At 48.5% G+C, this 20,350-nt stretch overlaps 1 protein-coding gene across 3 annotated transcripts in view; it reads left to right on the top strand.

Moving 5' to 3' along the window:
- Nucleotides 1-9,362, top strand: part of TMEM94 (transmembrane protein 94) — a 40,806-nt gene extending 31,444 nt beyond the window's left edge. For all 3 annotated transcript variants that reach the window (XM_078872715.1, XM_078872714.1, XM_078872716.1), the window contains 8 exons: nucleotides 1,700-1,777; nucleotides 3,026-3,111; nucleotides 3,773-3,854; nucleotides 4,488-4,645; nucleotides 6,112-6,203; nucleotides 7,065-7,158; nucleotides 8,202-8,372; nucleotides 9,170-9,362. In XM_078872715.1, coding sequence (XP_078728841.1) covers nucleotides 1,700-1,777; nucleotides 3,026-3,111; nucleotides 3,773-3,854; nucleotides 4,488-4,645; nucleotides 6,112-6,203; nucleotides 7,065-7,158; nucleotides 8,202-8,372; nucleotides 9,170-9,242 — 834 coding nt within the window. In that variant the 3' untranslated portion in view covers nucleotides 9,243-9,362. The remainder of the gene's footprint in view (nucleotides 1-1,699; nucleotides 1,778-3,025; nucleotides 3,112-3,772; nucleotides 3,855-4,487; nucleotides 4,646-6,111; nucleotides 6,204-7,064; nucleotides 7,159-8,201; nucleotides 8,373-9,169) is intronic.
- The last annotated feature ends 10,988 nt before the right edge of the window (nucleotides 9,363-20,350 follow it).

Raw genomic sequence — 20,350 nt, 5'->3', positions numbered from 1 at the left:
GTAAAATAAAAAGCAAGTGTACAATAGACGACGTTTCGGGCGATGGCCCTTCTTTGCAGCACGTAGAGAGAGAGAGAGACGCCAGAGAGCTCGGGTGCCCTCAGCCAAGGGTTCACCGCCCGTCTGGATTTGGCCAGGACAGTCCTGGGAAACAGCTATTGTGTCCGTGTAGCAAGATTGACAGCGGCACAATGTCTAATTTTAGACTGTGTGCGTCCGGAGCTGGGAAGTCTTGCTGTGCCGGACAAACAAGAACAGCGGCTATTGTTATCTGCAGGGAAATATAACACCCATTGTTTATCCAAGAAAGAGTTTCGAAGCTCTTTTTTTTTCAAATCAAAGCTCTTTGATTTGGGTCCTGCTTCACGGGGCGTCTGACTAACTCTGCGAGCGAGCGTTTTGGACGCGTGTGGGAGGTGACCTACCCGGGACGTCTGTGAAAAAAAGAGCTTCATGGCTCATCGGATTCCTCCAGTCTCAATACAGATTCTAAACTGGTAGTACCTGGGGGGGAGGTGGGGGGGAACGATGAATACAAATGTGATAGCATTCACGGCTCCACACAGATACACACAGGAATCTGTCCTGCCGTATCCCGGCCACCAAGCAGGCCCAAGTGAGGTGGTGTGTGTAGGGAGGGCAGTACAACAACAAGTCTTTTCTGACAAGCCACCGTTGTGTTTTTAGGTTCAGCGTTCTCCCCTTCATTGCGTGGGTTGTTTCCGGGCACTCAGGATTCCTCGCACACCTCCAAACACTCACTTCTTGAAACTGGCCAAATATCTTATTTGCAGGAACCTTTGTTACCGAGGCTCTCCTGGGTTTCTAATTGGCATAGTTGGCATTCTATATTTGCCTGCAATTGTGGATTTCCAAAACGATAACTTTTACGGTTACCAATCGGTTATCTGCAATAGACAGAGTTAAACCGGACGCCCAGCAGACTTATCCTTGAGTCGGTCTTTACCCCGTTTTTACCACTGGCACATCCGAGCTGAGCCAACGTGGGGGGGGGGGGGCATCGCTGTACTTACTGGTGGCTTTCCATTGGCCATGCGCCGTGCCGGTAATAGCAGCTGTCTCATACACAGAGACACATACAGAGATACACACACAGAGACACATACAGAGATACACACACAGAGATACACAGAGATCCATACACACAGGTACATATACAGAGATACACAGTTACAACATTGTGTGTATATCATCTTGGTTCTTTCGGTAAAGTCACGTAGAAGGGAAATAATAAAATAATAAAAATAAAACATAATAAAATAATTCTCACGACGTTTCAGCCACAACGCAAGCAGCCGTCCTCAGGTGAAGAACAAGTCTGTCGGGAAGACAGTCACGAAAGCTTTAAATCGAAATTGTGTGTATATTTTGCGTGTACTGTGTGTGTGTACTGTGTGTGTACTGTGTGTGTACTGTGTGTGTATTGTGTGTGTGTACTGTGTGCGTGTACTGTGTGTGTATTGTGTGTGTGTACTGTGTGTGTGTACTGTGTGTGTACTCTGTGTGTGTACTGTGTGTGCTTCTCGGTAGGCAGCTGTCTCGACGTGCGGTTTCGCTTTGTTGCCCCCTTTCCTTGGAACGTTTCTAACACGACTGCTACCTCCGCGTAGAGCGAGTGTAATCCTGTACCTTGACACTCAAGCGCTTACGTTGCCTTCCGATTGGGTCCGTCTGCCAGGCGAGGCACACCATCAACGGCATGCGCAAGTGCTTCCTCTTCCTGTTGCAGTGTCAGCTGTCCCTGGTGCTGCTGCAGGTCGGTGCACGCTTCACGCTCGGCGACTCGCCAAACGCGGCGGGGACGTGGAGCCGTTTGTGCCGCACGGCAGTCGGACGAATTGTCGCGATTCGGTGTCACGATTCTGTTCCGAGAATTGACACCTCTAATTGGGGAAGGAGTTGGTTACGAGCACACCCCATGAGAGCAAGGCCATTGTGCGTGCTTAGATTCACACCTATTCGCACCTTCGATATGCACGGTTGGCTACGTGCGGTGCGACAGAAGTTCAACATACATGCATACATCCGAAAGAGTGTGCTTGTATCAGAAGTTTCACTTAGACTTCCCCCACCGGTATCATGTAGGCACGTGGTGTGAAAACACTGGTCAACAAAACTTTTTTTTTTTCTGGCCTGGACTTTTGCAGCTGTTTTAGACTAATTTCAGGGTGCTGATTCCAAATCTGATCTCAGATTTGCTCCATCACATCTCATTTTATGCTATCGGCATACCCCATTTTCATTGATTTTACCCGAAATTAACTCTGTCACTTATGATTGCAAGTTGTTGTGAGTCAGTGACTGCTTTAGTGTTAAAATATGGTGCTGTATTTTTAGGATAGTGTGTTTATAATATTATTTTATGTAGATATCCACATTTATTTAATATTTTTCGTCTGCAGTTTTTATTGAAAATGCAATATTTGATATCTCAAAAACCTGATGTGATCGACAAAAACTGATGCCAGATTTGGAATCAGCACCCCAAAATTACCTTAAAACCGTTGGAATACCTTATGCCAGAAAAAGTGTGTTGACCAGTGAAATATGAAGTGTGCTTATATCCAGCTTAAATTCTATATATCGTTAATACCATCTCGTTTGCATCGTTGATCAAACATTAGCATAGCATTAGCATAACGATTGCATGCAATTGGCACGAATTGTAATTAACTTGATACCGCACGCAATGCTTTCAACGCACGCAGTGTGAGCTGAATGTCGATAAGATATAAGAAAAAAAATCGAGTCATAACTCAAATGTGTTTTTTTATAAATTTGTGGCAGTAGAATTTGTTCACGTGACTTAGAGAGGGAGCAGAGTAACTCAAGGACTCTCCTGCCCCCTCCTGATTTTAGACGACTTCTCGGAACCGCTCTGGGATTAGCTTACCGGGAAACGGCCCCGTTGCCTAGTGGCCCAGCCCAAGTCGTGGATAGCAAGTTTGTGAATAACGAGGTGAATGTCTGTAAAAGTGATTTTTGTTTGCGTTGTGTGTGGCAGGTCGTGAGCTGCCTAGTCCAACTGCCGCCACCACTCAGCACGACCGACGTACTGTGGATGTCGTGTGTGTCACACCCGCTCATCAGGTACGATTATAAACTAAACTAGAAACTATTTTTACTACCAGGCAACGCCCACTGAGCTATATACAGCTCTTTTTCAGAAGCAACCCTGCCACAAATGATAGCTCAACGAAGTGGCTTAACACGTGGAAATTTGTAGCAGCCAAATACTCTGAACGCGTGATGTTGATTCTAAATGTGGAGGGGAAAAAACAAAGGACTCGGAGAAAAATCCACGCGATCACGGGGAGAGAGACACGCAAACTGCAAATATGCAGGCGTCAAGGTCGGGATCGAACCCCCAACCTCCTGCATGCCAGGCGAGGTGGTTAACATCTCGCCACCTTGCCATCCAGGAGTTCACAAAAAAAAACTGATTTTGATTCATAGCCATGGTGAGTGATGTATATTTATATATATACATGAATTGGTCACGTGCGCTCCATAGACCAACCTACACTGACCACCGCGGTGGACTGACAGATAATTGCGAAAAAATATATTCATAAACGACTTTACCGAAACAACCAAGAAGATGAATCCCTGCAGTCACGAAAGCTTTAAATCCAAAAATGATATCTGCTTGTTCAGATCATGGAAATTGTGACGGAGCCACGGTCGAGGGCCCTCCTCGTGTTGAATTTCCACCCCGTTCCTCTCCCTCCCCTGCCCCGTGTCTCCGCAGCGTGTCGCTCCTCGGCAAGCAGCCGGACAACTCCGTCATGACGATCGCCACCGGCAAGAATCTTATGGTGCTGCCACGCAGGGTGAGTGCCACAGTGGCAAGATGTTAACTCTCTCGCCTGGTATACGGGAGGTCGTGGGTTCCATTCCGACTCTGCGGTGTCTCTCCCCGTGGTCGTGCGGATTTTTCTCCGGATCCTCAAGTTTTTCCCTCCACTTTTAGAATCAACGTGCGTTCAGACTATTTGGCTGCTATAAATTTCCACCTGATAAGCCACTTCATTTAGCTGTTATTTGTGGCCCGGTCGCTTCTGATAAAGACCTACACAGCACAGTAGGCCTTGCGCCTGGTAAAGTACAAATGGTTTAGTTTAGTCTGCAGCGTCTGCTCCGCATCCACCGTCGACGCGAACTCGACTTGCCGCTCTTTCTCTTGCAGCGGCTTTTGGCTCGGCCATCGAATAAGAAGGTCATCGCATCTCGCGCCTTCAGATGCGCTTCTGCGACCGTCTGGAACGATATTAGGAAGCCATCGGAGCTATGCACTTTTAAATCTAGATTGAAAACTCACTTGTTTATAACTGCTTTTTGTGTTTAGTTTGTGACATTTTCCCCCGCACCTCCAATTAGCACGGTTGGCTACATACGGTACGAAAGAAGTTCAACGTACATACGTGCCGCCCCCATTCCCCCCCGCCCTTCGCTCACTGTGACAGACGGTGCACTACTACGTACTCTGCTTCCTGGGCAAGTTCCTCCCGTCCGTGTGCATTTACCTGTGCTGCTTCGCGCTCACGCTCAACGGCTTCTGCCGGGCGGGCAGCAAGAGCGTGGGAAACCACAACGCCACGCACTGCGACTCCTACCCCTTCAGGTACGGACACGGGGGGGGGGGGGTGACCGGTAGCAGAATGTGTGGTCCAGGTTGTGTGGGTGTGGTCTGGGTCGTGTGGTCTGAGTGGTATAGGGCAGTGGTTTTCAGCCTTATTCGGCTGCTGTACTACCCCCCTTGTTGAATTTAGTTTCAACCGAGTATAACCCCCCTTGCCTGACCCAACATGGTTCTGAGAAATAAATGTATCAATAATTTAATCAATTACCCATTTTGTGAGGTATCCTAACTTGAAAGGAACTGTTATTGTTTTATATTAATATTATTTTATTATTTCCCTTCTACGTGACTTTACCGAAAGAACCAAGAATTTGAAAGGCACTGCGAGCGAGGAAAAAAATTAAACGGACGCTCTGCGTGCATGACGTGATTTGTTCACGCTCGCTGGTTACTCTTGGAAACCCGCTCTGTTTACCATCAATGAGTTTAGAAAGGTATTTTATATTATTCGAGGTTACCCTGTGGATTTAAATGTTATCGTAGTTATTTTATATTGGCAGACGCATCCATGATTATTCACCAATGGCTCACGTATGATATAATTTCACGCATTTATAAATCATCTCGCGTACCCCCTGGGACATTGCCACGTATCCCCCAGGGGTTCTCATGCCCCCGGTTGAGAACCACTGGTGTAGATGGCCAGCCGCGGTGTCGTTAGGATGGTATGGTCTCCCATCACCAGGGTGTGAAAGGCTGCACCAAGGGTGTGGCCTGTGTGGTATGGATGTCCAGCAGAGGTCGCAAACGGGTTTTGATTCCTTACCCGTACCCGGCCGCACCAGGGTCGCAAATGGGTACCCGTACCCGTACCCGGCCGGGTACGGGTAGCCGTTCCCTACCCGTACCCTACCCGAAATGAGTGACAAACGGTTACTCACCAGTGACTCACGGCCTACCCGTACCCGTACCCGGCCGCACCAGGGTCGCAAACGGGTACCCGTACCCGTACCTGGCCGGGTACGGGTAGCCGGGTATCGGGTAGGGTACGGGTATCGGGTACCCGGTTGCGACCTCTGATGTCCATCCGCCACACGGTGGTCTAGGTGGGGTGGCCGGCTAGTCCCGGGTTGTCGTTTGATTGCACCGGGACATGGATGGCAAGGAACCACGGGTGGTGTGGCCTGTTCGGGGGGTTTGGTGAGTACGAGGTTTGTTCTGGCCGGTGTGGTTGTTTTATACCGAGGTGTTATCTCCGTGGTATGGATGTCCAGCCGCCACGTGGGTGTTGTGGCTGGTGTGGTGAGGATGGTTTGTGGTCTCCCATCACCAGCGTGCGGTTAGGATGGCACCTTGGTGTGGTGTGGTGGGTGGTGACTGCGGTGGCGTGGGTTTATCTGCCGATCCTCGTGTACGCTTACCGATCTAACCCGTGCGCTGTTCTCTGCCACCACCACTGCCACCATCACCACCATCATCTCTGCCACCACCACCATCACCACCACCAGCCAGTTTGATGGCACGCTGTGGTTCGGGGATTACTCCAACGCTCTGCTCCTGGCGCAGAAAATCACCGCCGGCTTCCTGCTCCTCAACAGCCGTGAGTGGCGTTTGATGCGGGGCTCCGGGAGAGACGCTCCGTTGGGCCGCGTGCTGAAAATAGTAATGGTAACAAATAGCATTTAACTATCGATTCACTTTTAACTATTTAGAATTTTATAGCTCTTTTTCAGAAGCGACCTGGCCACAGATGATAGCTCAACAAAGTGGCTCATCGCGTGGACATTTATAGCAGCCAAATACTCTAAACGCACGTTTCTAAACGTGGAGGGAAAAACCGGGGGACCCGGAGAAAAATCCACGCGACCTCTGGGAGAGAGAGAGACGCTCAAATACACAGCAGGCGTCGGGATTGGGATTGAACCCACGACCTCCTGTATACCGGGCGAGATAGTTAACATCTCCTAGCCACCGTGATGATGATGAGAGAGAGAGAGACGCAAACTCCAAATATACAGCAGGCGTCAGGGTCGGGATCGAGCCCACGACCTCCTGTGTACCAGGCGAGGTAGTTAACATTTCCTAGCCATCGTGATGATGATGAGAGAGAGAGAGACGCAAACTCCAAATATACAGCAGGCGTCAGGGTCGGGATCGAGCCCACGACCTCCTGTGTACCAGGCGAGGTAGTTAACATCTCCTAGCCACCGTGATGATGATGAGAGAGAGACGCAAACTCCAAATATACAGCAGCAGGCGTCAGGGTCGGGATCGAACCCACGACCTCCTGTGTACCAGGCGAGGTAGTTAACATCTCCTAGCCACCGTGGCGCCCAACTGCTTGGTCTCCACGAGAGCGAGTGCTCGAGAGCCGCTCTAGAGGGTACGCGCCCTTTAACCTCTCAGCAGCCGGACTAGCCGCAGCGACGTGTGTGAGACGTTGTGTCTGTGCCCTTGGCAGTGTGTGTCCTGGTGACCCACGTGCATCGTACCCAGCCGCTCTGGAGGCACAGCCCCTTCACCAACACGTGGTGGACAGCAATGGTGCCCTTACTGTGAGTACTATGCAGATTGCAGCCAGCCCCTAGCCCTTACTGTGAGCGCTGTGCAGATTGCAGCCAGCCCCTAGCCCTTACTGTGAGTACTGTGCAGATTGCAGCCAGCCCCTAGCCCTTACTGTGAGTACTGTGCAGATTGCAGCCAGCCCCTAACTATTCCTGTGAGTACTGCCTCATTAATCTCTCTTCCCTAACCCTTCACTCGCATGGAGTCGGGCTGCCATGCTGCCATTGCTGCGTGAAGGGCCCAACAGTCCCAGCCCTCGCACTGATCCTTCACCAGCACACTGCGTCATCCCACCCAGCACTTGCCAGCAGCCCGTCGTCAATAACACTCGGTTGTGTTTAAATGTGAGGACTGGCCGACCCAGTCCTAGACGTAACCCTTGGCTTGCATCGAGACGATAGCAACCTCACAAGGTATGCGAAACGTTGCGTCGTTACATCAGCAGTTGATGTTGCTGCTCAGGAGGCGCCCAGGTTTTGTTGTTCCACTGCAGCAACCGAGCCGAGACGTGCTGCTGATGTGTCTTTCAATACGCGTGACGTCGTACCTAACAATGGGGTTCACTCGACTCCCCCCAACCAACACAGATTGCCGAATTCATCACAAATGTGTGGAGTATAGAAACGATAAGAACAATTCTTGAATGGAATCCCGAGCGTGACGAGGAACGGCCTGCGCCAAGCCAGTCCGGCCGCGGGCATGTCCCGATCACGCCGCACGCCCCCCCGTGCCCCCCCCCCCCCATGACCCCCGCCTACCAGAGGTCGCAATCGGGTACCCGATACCCGTACCCTACCCGATACCCGGCTACCCGTACCCGGCCGGGTACGGGTACCCGTTTGCGACCCTGGTGCGGCCGGGTACGGGTACGGGTAAGGAATCAAAACTCGTTTGCGACCTCTGCCGCTTACCCCCCCCGCGTGGCCCAGCGTGACCCCCCCCCCCCCCGCGTGGCCCCACGTGACCCCACCCGTGCCCCCGTGTGACCCCCACCCGTGCCCCCGCGTGACCCCACATGCGCCCCGCCCCGCAGGTTGGCGCTGCAAGCGGTGCAGGCGGCGGTGGACGTGCAGCTGTGGCGGAACGGGGAGAGCCTCGTGGCGGTGTGGCTGGCCGACGTTCCCGTCGTCACGTGGCTGCTGGGCTTCCTGTGGCTCATTCCGCTCGTCGTGGTCAACGAGCTCATCAAGCTGCATGAGATCCGGTGAGCGTGCCCCTGGCGGCTGCTGCTTTAATTATAGATCATGAATACAAAATAACGGTCAGTCAGCGGCCATTTCATTAGGCTTACACGATTACTATTGCTACTATTTACTGCGCGTGTTTACCCAGGATAGCTTAACTGAGTCTCACGACTCGTTGTCAGGGAGGGTCCTGCAAAGTGTTCACAGTGGGGCGGCGGTGATTGCAGCTTATGTCTTCCAATCGAGTAAATTTACATCATTGGAACCTCATTTGCCAGTAAAAAATATGATAATTGTTTTTTTACCCTTCTATCTGGCAACAAAACTGACACCTTTTTTGGCGTCATCTGGTCCAACCCATGTGAGACTAGGCTCTAAGGAAAGCTGTCTCCGGTGTGGACCAATCAACTTCAAGGACAGTGCACATTATCAGAGTTATGTTTATTTTTGCATTATGACTGCAGGTATTGTGGTCTATGCAAACATGGTGTCAGTTTTGTTGCCAGATAGAAGGGTAAAAAACCAATTATCATAAATTTACATAATTTACTTAAAAGCTATGGGGGGGAATATTGTATTCCAGTTGTTTTATTGCAACCCTGGCTGCTGGGCTGATGGAGGTGACTGTGGTTTGCTTGGGGTTAAGTGGCTTGTGGGGGGGGGGGGGTGGGGCGTTGATAATGACACTGAGTCAGCGCCACCAGGATGCTGTGGGGGGGGTTCAAGTCCCTTGGAGCTGGGACTCACGACGGCCGCGTCGCTGCCACCGCACTAACGACGCCCTCTCTCCTCCCCCCCCTCCCTCCCGCTGCGACAGGATGCGCGTGCGCTACCAGAAGCGGCAGAAGCTGCAGTTCGAGACCAAGTTGGGCATGAACTCTCCCTTCTAAGCGCTGGCCAGGCGGCGCCGGTCGCCCGTCTATGCCGCCCACCGCTCTGCTGAGCTCATGGCGAGAGACGCGCTGTTCACCGCCGTGCTGTTCACCGCGACGTTCACCGCGCTGTTCACCGCCGTGCTGTTCACCGCCGTGCTGTTCACCGCCGTGCTGTTCACCCCAACCCCCCCTCCCCCCCCCCGTTGTCCCGGACATGACAAAATCGACGGACACCACGCCGCCAAACTTTGCCGGCGAGCACCTCCCTCCCTTCCTCCTGCCTTATCCTTGTTTTTCCCTGTTAGTGCGTTGTCTCAAACTGCAACGGAGGGGAATCGGCGATGAAAACCCAATACCTCTTTATTCTAGTTTGCTCTTTGCAACCGAGCCACGCCCGGGGGCCATGCTGAGCGAACCCGGCACGGCTCGGTGCATAGCGCAACGTACGAGCCGAGATGTAAGCGTGTACGTTGAACTACTTACCGTACGTAGCCAACCGTGCTAATCGGAGGTACGGGGGAAGGACAATAAACTAACACACAAAAAGCAGCTCTAAAGATATTAGTTTTCAATCGAGATGGTTTAAAGAGACGACGCGACGTGACGAACGCGTCGTTCGCCCCTCCGCCCCTGGCCCTGCTTGGCCCCCCGAGTCAGATTCAGATGCTGTCGCGAGGGCCCGCGTATCACGGTTTGGTTCCGGCTCGGCACGGCAAAGTGCCGGCGGCGGCGAAGCCACCGTAACGTGTGCCGCGCGGTGCCCTGCCACGCTGCCCTGGCTCGAATGCGCCAGTAGGAACAAATGGGTATTGAGAGAAGGATGAGTTTCGATTTAAAGCTTTCGTGACTGCAGGGATTCATCTTCTTGGTTCTTTCGGTAAAGTCACGTAGAAGGAAAATAATAAAAATAAAACATAATAAAATAATTCTCACGACGTTTCGGCCACAACGCAAGCAGCCGTCTTCAGGTGGAGAACAGGTCTGTCGAGAAGGCAGACAGCTGCTTGCGTTGTGGCCGAAACATCGTGAGAATGATTTTATTATGTTTTATTTTTATTATTCTCGCACTCGACGGCGGGAAGTTGTCAGCGGTTGTGCGGAGACTGAATTCCCGCATGGGATTGTGGGAAATTTACCACTCTCTCAGGAAAGGCCTTGGCGAGATAAGAGCGCCGCCCTTTCTACTTGTGCTCGGTTAACCACTGGGAGACTTTCACTCCGGATGTAATTATTACGTCACGCGTGTGTGTGTTTTGGATACTCGTACGCGCCGTTTGTGCGCACATTATTCTATGAGCTATATATCAATAATTTGCCTTGCTGCAGTTTGGCCAGGTTATAGGGATGGCTTCCCTGCTCAGTGTATGCAGTGTCCCGTCAGATTAGCGTATTCATTGACAGGTTCATATACACAAGAGGACAGGTAGGTGCTCTTACTGAAATTTGAGTCGGGTAATTTATTATCCAGTTTAGTCGTCGTCATCATTAGCCGTGATCAATCCACTGCTGGATGAAGGCCTCCCCAAGTCACTGCCGCCTCGTGATCCTGCAATGTAACACTTTCGCCTGGCTCCTCCACACGAGCTGAGTTCACCGCCCCATCTCCATGGTGCTCTACCTTTAAAACAAATCTCCCTTTTGCGCCACCAGTGACACCTTCACTTTTAAATATGCAATCAAACGAAAAAGGTCTTGATTGATTTCATGAATCCATTTCATTTTCGATGCTACCATCAGTCGTGCCAAATGTTTATTCTGTTTTATATCTGCTTTGGTTTTCATTCTTTAATTTTATCTCTTGACCTGGCTTTCGGATGCATTTCTCAGACTTTTCACCTTGGCCAAACTGCACAGCCCAGAGATGGGCCCTCATTCCGCACACGGGCCAAACAGAATGTGTTTAGTACAACGATCAGAGCGTTGGCCTCATTTTCTCACGTTCAAAGGTCGGCCCTGAAAATAGGGAACGCGACCACAACGTCCGTCCAGCAATCGGATGCCGTTGCGTGCAACTTGCAACTTGCAACCAGTTTCCTACCTTCAAAACCAGTCGAGCCTCGTTTTGGTTACGTCGAAAAATAATGGGGGAGGAGGGAACGGTGGGTGGTGGGGTTGCGGTTGTTTTTACGTTTATTTATGAAATATTTGCTGTGTGTTGCATCAATACTCACGTAATAGCGGAGGGCGACCTCCACACGTGGCAACTCCAGGGTTGGTGCTACAAACGCCACTTACGGGTTTTCCAGTTTCAGCCAACACTCGCAGTTGGTATAGTTATTCACGATAATGTAGAGACAAAACGCATAATAATAATACTGATGTTCTATGGGTGCTGAGCAGATGAACAGTTTCCAGACGAGCTCTCTCCATGGTTCGCGACGTGGCTGACAGACGGCAGTACGGCAATACATTCATGAATCTATCTGATCGGAGGTTTGGAGCATCGCCACTTTTTCATATGCGTGGGTATCCTCCTCCCGCACGCCACGCAATTGTTAATGAAATTAGCCAAGCGTCCTCAACGTAGCAGGACCCACCTGCAAAAGAATATTGTGACGCGGTGAGGCTTTGTTTCTGCGAAAAGGACTTTAGTATGATTACTATTATTGCATCAGCGCTGCCATCTGGTAGAGGGAGTCCTAACGAAGTCACAGCTATTGCATTACGATTGCACTCCTCGGATAAACCAATCTCTTGAAACCGAGAACACCTGGAGTGGAGTTTGTGGCCTGCCCCCAAACCCGGTCACAGACTACCCAACTCGCACACCTCGGCCTAGCAACACGCTTCGGAATAGTTGTTGTTGGTTGTTATTGCCATAGAAACATCGATGACTGGATTTCCCGAAACCCGGTTTGCCATGGCAGGGCCACTACGCTATTGGCTGCGGCGCAGACGGGCGGGCCTCTGATGTTTGGGGATCGGTTCGAGACGGTGTCGTTGCTTCATTGAGGGACATTTACTGTGGCCGAAATCTCACGCCTGTGGCTAAGTTGTCAAGTTTTACGTTTGTCGTCGAAAAACGAAAATGTGCATTTTTAAAAGCGTCTCCATGTTTAGTTGCATATTTTAAATGCGTGTGTTTTAACTGTGCCTAATAGATCAGGGATGAGTTTCAGTAAAAAAAAAGATTATTTTGAATTGTGTCGTGTTTGTGCTAACAAAAGTGACGTAGTTACCTGATGCCACGTGACCTAACTTGTGTGGTGGGGAAAATCTCGGAAGTGATGCGATTCGAGTGACACCATTTGCCGTGATGTCACGCGGAAAACAGCAGATCATTATTGACACGTGTTTTTTTTGTCTTTTTTTTTCCCACCCGGATCGTCTGAATTTCGTATACTTCGGATTAATCGGAAAATTGTTAACGCATGCATCCCCTACAATGGATGCTCTTTCTCGAATGTAAAGGAACTTGTTTGTTCTTGATTTGAAGCTTTTTGTTTATGCTACCTGCCATTGTATGCATCAGATGCACTATGAAGACATCGCCCCGCCCCCCCAAGTTGTTGACTGCTGCGATGGTTTCACGACGCGCAGCCTCGCGACTCACATTTGTTGCACTTTCTAGGGTTAGGTTTTCCTCGAGTAAAGTTAAACCAAAAAAACAAACAAACAAAAAAATGAGTCGATCAAAATTGCTGCATGTTGCCGACAGGATCGAGGTCACCTGTGCAGACGCGCGAGTGTTCGCCACGACATTTTTCACGTATTTTCGAGTTGTACCCCAGATGCGAAACGATCGGGCGTCGTGTTGAACAATGATGCGGCACATCGGGGCCCGTCCATAAATGACGTCACGCACCAGGGGGGGGGGGGGGGGTCAGACATTTGTGACGATGTGAGGGAGGAGGGTTTGAGAAATGTGACGTCACATCAAAATGCGCAACTTTAAATAAATATAGACAACACGTTCTACTTAATTAAATAGACTTTTTAATAAATTTTTCTACAACATCAGAGTGCAGCGCCACATTAAATACGCACTACAATGACAATAGTTTAAAGCGATTTGAAGCATGTTTTATATTTTTTTGGGGGGGCAGAGCTTTGTGACGTCATATTTGAGGGGGGGTCTGACTTTTTGTAACGCCGTGTGACGAGGGGGGGGGGGGTCAAAAATCGCGTGACGTCATTTATGGACGGCCCCATCCCGAAACACGTCCGGAGAGCCTGGATAGCGCAACCGTGGAAACCTACGCAAGTGGGTTTGTTCGTCTCCCTGGCTTGAGTTTTACCCTGACACCAAAGTCTTTTCTCTACCTCCTGAAAGAACAAAAACTAAAACTTCCTGAAATCCATCCGCCAAACGTCCACAAATAGTCCTGAGCAGTGCCCCCCAAACCAACCTTTGGTCCGTAATTCCGTGGGAAGTGGTCCGTTGAACTAATAATAATAACAATACGTGACATTAATAATTCGCCTTTCTACAAGGTACTCAAGGCGCTGTACTTCACAAAAATATATAAATCATTGGCCAAGGAGAGGAAAAACACAACTATCGAAGGGAAATGAATAGAGAACCAAAGGCGAGAGAGAGTTGGGGGGGGGGGGGGTTTAAGCACCACCGCTGTTTCTCTCCCAATCGCGGGCAGCACTGGGCAAGGCGTTCCACAGATAGAGAGCGGCACAGGCCACCGGCACGGGGCAATGCCCGGTCTGGGGATGGCACATGGCACCGGCCATCGGGGAACGAAGCCTTCGCTATGGGCCACAGACATCGTGGTGTTGGTCGGTCAAATCTGCGAGATCGCTTGGGGTTGTGCCAACTTTTTGAGAGCCCTACAGGTCATGAAGGAGGACGGTAAAACTCCCACTCGGAACTGTATCGGCAGCTGGTGACGAGAGGCCAAGACTGAACTCGTATGTGCGCATGCTGGGAGTTTTGATCAGGGGTCCAGCGGTGGCTATGAGATGTTAACTTCCTCGCCTGGTGTGCAGGAAGTCGTGGGTTCGATCCCGACCCTGGCGCGCGTTGAATATTTGGAGTTTGCGTCTGTCTCTCCCTGTTTGTCGTGTGGATTTTTCTCCGGGTCCTCCGGGTCCTCCGGGTTTTCCCTCCACGTTTAGAAACATGCGTTTAGAGTATTTAGGCTGCTATACATTTCCAAATAAGTCATTTTGTTGGGCTATCATTTGTGGCCAGGTCGCTTCTGAAAAAGCTACATAGCTCAGTGGGCCTTACCTTGTAACAAAATGAAAAAATGTTTTTATAGGTTTGAAACCAATGATGTTGGTGCCTTCAATGTGGCTTGTAAATTCTTGCTCTATGGTCAATATTAAACGGGTACCACCACTCTGTCAAGTTGAGCTTTCGTGCTGTGGAGAGACCTGGCTTTCGCCATACGAATGTTGACATTTACATCACCTGCTCAGGAGCGCCACGCACAGCGAGTGTCGCCTAAAGCTCGTTAGGGCAGCGAGACACTTTGAAGTAAATCAATTGCTGAGCTTGTTGTAATATAACCCCCAAACTGTTTGACTCTTGCCGGCCAAAACAAGGCCATAATAGATAGGGTGTTTTGGGGTTAGATTGCGTAAATATAAATGTGTCGTTCAACCTGTCGCCACCGAACACAGCCATTAAGTAAGGTTTGTCACGTATACAAAACATGCAAATTTGTTACGAGTTTAGCACACCGGTGTGTAAACTTACGACATTTCCAATTCGAGCACGACGTTTCGCCAATAGTTGCAACCAGCCTCATCAGGCAACATCCAGAATTGAACATAACAAGGCCGTTTGCTTAATAATACCCGCAGTCTAGTGATGTTACGTGACGTGCAAGGCATTATGGGATGGACCAGGCCAGACGTCACATTAAATCGCCTGTTGCGCGTGTTGTCATTGCTCTCGTTTCAGTTCCGGCCTGCACAACACATTGCTGTTAGTCACGCGTGTCTCGTCACTTGCGTAAAGTGTTTGAATTGGTCTGACTGCGCATTTCGGCAAGTCCTCGTTTAACGCGGTAGGAGTAGATGTGTTCCTGGAAAGTGTCGCGGTAAGCGAAAAACTTGTGAAGCACGAACTATTTCCCCCTAAATGATTGTAACGATAAGGTTTTAAGAGATACGATGTACTACTTTTACTACGCACGCATTGAGATGGCACGACTAATAACTGAGGGTACGTCACCGTTTTACGTTTTCATTCCACGTACTGTATCGCAGCGCACAGTCGTGCAACTGAAGTAGTTGATGATGATTGCTTGTGTTGCAATCGAAACGTCGTATTCTATTATTTAATTTAATTTATTATTTTATCTTTAGACGTGACTTAACCGAAAGAACCAAATAATAATTCCTGCAGTCACGAAAATTCTAAAATTAAGATTAGTTTGTCGACCGCTCAGAAACTGCGTCATAACGGGGCGGCGCTCGTTCCGTGTTGTGCGAAAACCGTTCCCCGAATGTAAGAATCGCGTTCTCGCGAAAACGGGTTGCGTGAACACCACCACGCGTTAAGCGAGGACTTGCCGTGTTGACGTCACAGCGTGTCACAATCTCCTGCAGTGTGATTGGCCCAAGCCCACGCTGCTGGGCGGCGAGGTGGAGCTGATGCTGTGGCTTCTCGACCAACGATCAATGATGAATACTGTTCACGTGTTTTAAACAAACAGATAGTCCACCGTCGGCTGCATTATTATTATCGAGGCTTCACCCCCCCCCCCGTTTACTATGCGTACGTACATTGTCAGTAGACCCCCCCCCACACACATACGCAAGCGTACGCGTTTGGGTTAACCCCCCCAATCTCCCCTTCATGCGTACGTACTCAATGGATGGCCCGCAGACACCCCAGCGCGCTAAGCACCGTGGGCTTTGCTGGAGGACGTCAATGGTTCACGACGCGTGGGGGGAGAGGGGGCTTGTGACTCCGTCGTGCAGTTTAAGGAGGTTAACTTTGTGTGGCTCCGTCGCGTGTTTATTTCGGTGAGCTGTGTGTGTGTGTGTTTTTAATAAAAACCGTTTATGTTGTGGTAGAAGCATTGTAATGCAGTCCAATCGTTGTTTCAGTATCAATAAAACGTATTTTACTATGTACGTCTTGTTAAACGGGGTTTGTTTAAAAAAAAATCATGTGCTGTATGTAATACGCGACAGTAGATCGCGACTGGGTCATAGCTTATAGTGCAGTAACAGCTATGCCACCACTCTGCCCAAGTAGCATTCTAAGCGCGTATAAATACACCATCGTCACAATAAGTCAACCGAGTCGCTTGCCTGCCCTGAGGTTTCACGAATACGTTGATAGAACAGCCTGCTACCGTTTACCAGGAGAATTCGGAAGCCACTGGATTTCTGCACTTTTAAATCACCTAGTTTGAAAACTCGTCACTTAGAACTGCTTTTTGTGTTTAGTTTGTTGTCCTTCCCACGCACCTCCGATTAGCGCGGTTGGCTACGTACGGCGCGAAAGAAGTTCAACATAAAGACAAACACACTCCGCCATGTATTCATCATGTGTGTGTAGTAGTGCATCGTATCTCGCCAAACTTTATCGGTACATTAATCATGGGGAAATTATTTTCGTTTAACGTGACATTTTTCAGTAGCGCATCTATCGCGTTAAACGAGGAATTGCTGGGCAGTATCTAATCAGATGACATTTTTGGAAAAAAATCCCTTTCTAGGAAGTTGACTCGGTTTGAAATGTCAGCTTATTACACGTGTCATAGTTTATTAGGGATTGCCTATTATGAACAAATGTAGTCGTAGTAGTAATAATTGAGATTTCCTAACCTGAATTATTTCAGCAATCCCAACATACAACAACTAAAGACGTGTGGCCAGTCTCTATTCACCGCTGAACCAATGCTTGCATCTTAAGGCCACCGTACAGTCAAAATGTAAGTGAAACACCGTTTAGTTCAGTAGTAGTAGGTTTTTACCCTTTTAAACTGGTACAAAACTGACACCTTTATACAAGGCATCATGTTTGCAATAACCACAACACAAGTAGTCAAAAATGCAAACAAAAAGAAGCAACTCTGATAATGATAATAATATGCACTGTCCTTGAAGTTGATTGGTCCACACCCGAGACGGCTTTCTTTAGAGCCTAGTCCCCATTGGTGTTGGACCAGATGACACCAGAAGGCGTACAACTCAAACACAGTGCAATATCAGAGTATTGAGAGCTCGGGGTAAGCATTTACATTATGAGATCTCTTTTACCAGTGGCAAAATATAGTAGTAGGTTTTTACCCTTTTAAACTGGTACAAAACTGACAGCTTTATACAAGGCATCATGTTTGCAATAACCACAACCTACTACTATATTTTGCCACTGGTAAAAGAGATCTCATAGTGTAAAAACCGTTTAGTTCGTGAGCTGTGTATATCTCCGGACATTATGTAGCTTAGACACGCACACGTTAAGCTCGCTCGTAACAAAGAACGATCGTGTATCCAACAAAGTCCTTGCTAACTTTTAAAACGCAGCCACGAAACACAATTGCAGTGTGTCAATTTAATCGCATAAAACTCATGCAAATATGGTTTCCCATAAATGTAATGTTTGACTTCTTTTTTCTTGGAAACGTGATATGAGGTGAGATTTGTTTGTGTGTTTTTTAACGTGCAAAATAAATAAAAATTAACTCGGCGGATAAAATAAAAAGTGATTCATTGTTAGAGCGGCAGCAGCAGCAACTAAAAGCACAACGCGGTCCGTTACGTCAGCCCGCTGAGCCGAAGCGCGTTTTTTCTCCTTCACACACACACGCACACCGGTCGTTAATTCACTTCTGAGCCGTGAAATGTGTTCGCCGTTATGGAGTGCCCCCTCTCCCCTCCTCCGCTACCCATCTCTGAAGTTTTGCATTACTCATCCGTAATGCCGGCCACTGAGTCAGCCTCGTAGCATCAACCGGGATAGATGGGAAGGGGTGATAGATGTATGATGAACTTCTTTCGCACCGTATGTAGCCAACCGCTCTCTGAGCCTCCCACTCTAAATTCTAGCCTGAACGGTCAGCAACTCCCCCTCTATCCCCGACTTCAACATTCTCGGTCGGAAATTATTTATCAGCAGCGGAGTGTTGTTGTTGTTGTTTTATTTGCCGCGTTGGCGAACGCACCGCACGCAGCCAACCGCGCCAATCGGAGATGCGGGGGAAGGACAACAAACTGAACACAAAAATGAGTTCTAAATAAATGAGTTTTCAATGGAGATTATTTAAAAGCGCATAGCCCCAGTGGCTTTCTAATATCGGAACGAAGAACGTTCCAGACGGCCATCTGAAAGTGCCGCGCGATGCGCTGACCGCCGCCGTCTTTGTTCGACGGTTGAGCCGAAAGTCACTGCGGTGAGGATTCAAGTTTTTCATTTATTAGGTATAGCCCTGTGAGCCATGCGGCTCTTACGTCGGGTGCGACCGCAACAAACAAAATATGAACACAGAACATCTTAAAGCGACGACGCGTAACAGAAACATCCTGGAATAAACCAGCAAATATAAAAAAACGTATTCAAACGCTGTGTGTAAAAATCCCAATGTGGTGCAAGTCAACAATAAAAACCATGAGACAATTTAGATTAACCGTGTGTTTTCGAATCACCAAAATAAAGCTATAAAACCAATGTAACAACAGTAATCATAGGAAGTGTGATTCAAATTTAACAAAAAACGGAGTTCGCGTGATGATGGTTTATGCTCCTGATATGCTCCTGCGCGTCTCTTCCTTCCGTTCGCGGGATCTGTGCCCTGACGCACAAACCGTCTGCAGTAGCCAGAGGGAGCTAAGGACAAATGCACAAATGAGAGTACAATGGAAATGTGGGTGTCTTCACAGCCTTACCTCGCAATACGTGTAGGGGGCGACAGCTGCAGCAGAATGCACGATAGATAAACATCATCATATCGTTACTTATTCCGCCTCGTGTTTTATCACAACGTTAACGTATAATAATACTTTCATTTTATACAGCGTCATTAGTGCTAATAGCATCCCATAACGCTGTACATTAATTCTATATAATGACCACATTTCCATATACAGTACAGCCACTAGCAAGCACGCGGAAATCCTTCTACCAAGCAAAATATTTTTTTTAATAAACAAATGAAGAAACGGAAACGAAACCAAAAGGACGTTTAACATTAAATCTGAATAGTTATTTATACTGATGAATCCGATGAGCTGTAAAGCTCTTTCTCACAGATGTCTAATAGGGGCGGGTAAGAACTTTACAATAACAACCAATTCAAAGTCATGATTGGAGTGCAAATTATAGCAAAGGTAAACAAATAACTTTTCAAAAAGATATACGAATTAAACTAAACTATTTTTTGTTAGCTTACAAGATAATGCCCACTGAGCTATTAGCTTATTTTTCAGAAGCGACCTGGCCACAGATGACAGCTCAACGAAGTGGCTTGTCAACACGTGGAAATTTATAGCAGCAAAAAAATAATAATCTAAATAATTTCGATTTAAAGCTTTCGTGACTGCAGGGATTCATCTTCTTGGTTCTTTCGGTAAAGTCACGTAGAATGGAAATAATAAAATAATAAAAATAAAACATAATAAAATAATTCTCACGACGTTTCGGCCACAACGCAAGCAGCCGTCCTCAGGTGGAGAACAGGTCTGTCGAGAAGACAGAGTCTGACCTGTTCTCCACCTGAGGACGGCTGCTTGCGTTGTGGCCGAAACGTCGTGAGAATTATTTTATTATGTTTTATTTTTATTATTTTATTATTTCCATTCTACGTGACTTTACCGAAAGAACCAGGAATAATAATCCCTGCAATCACGAAAGCTTTAAATCGAAATTGTACGTAGCGTTATGGAGTGTCCCTCTCGGCCACACCTGGTATGTGTGTGTGTGCGGGTGGAGCGGGAAACCCGCAAAAGCCGGAACGGAATCAGCTCACGGACGCGCAAACTCCACCGCTCTTGGATCCGGATTTGTGGGCGGTGGCCTCTACCATTCCAACCGGGGGGGGGGGCAAATGAACAACTCCCCTCTAAGCTGGCTTCCATCGACTGCCGCAATCGATAAAAAAAAATCCGGCTTCAATTTACTCACAAAACACATCTGAAGCAGGTTTATTGATTATTATGATTATTATTTAACAACTAACCAATGTTACTAGTTAAAGTAAAGGGGCGTG

The sequence above is a fragment of the Lampetra fluviatilis genome, chromosome 35 (assembly GCF_964198595.1).
Source record: "Lampetra fluviatilis chromosome 35, kcLamFluv1.1, whole genome shotgun sequence".
Taxonomy (NCBI): Eukaryota; Metazoa; Chordata; class Hyperoartia; order Petromyzontiformes; family Petromyzontidae; genus Lampetra; species Lampetra fluviatilis.
Note: the sequence above shows the minus strand (reverse complement) of the source record. Positions and strands in the feature narration are given on the sequence as shown.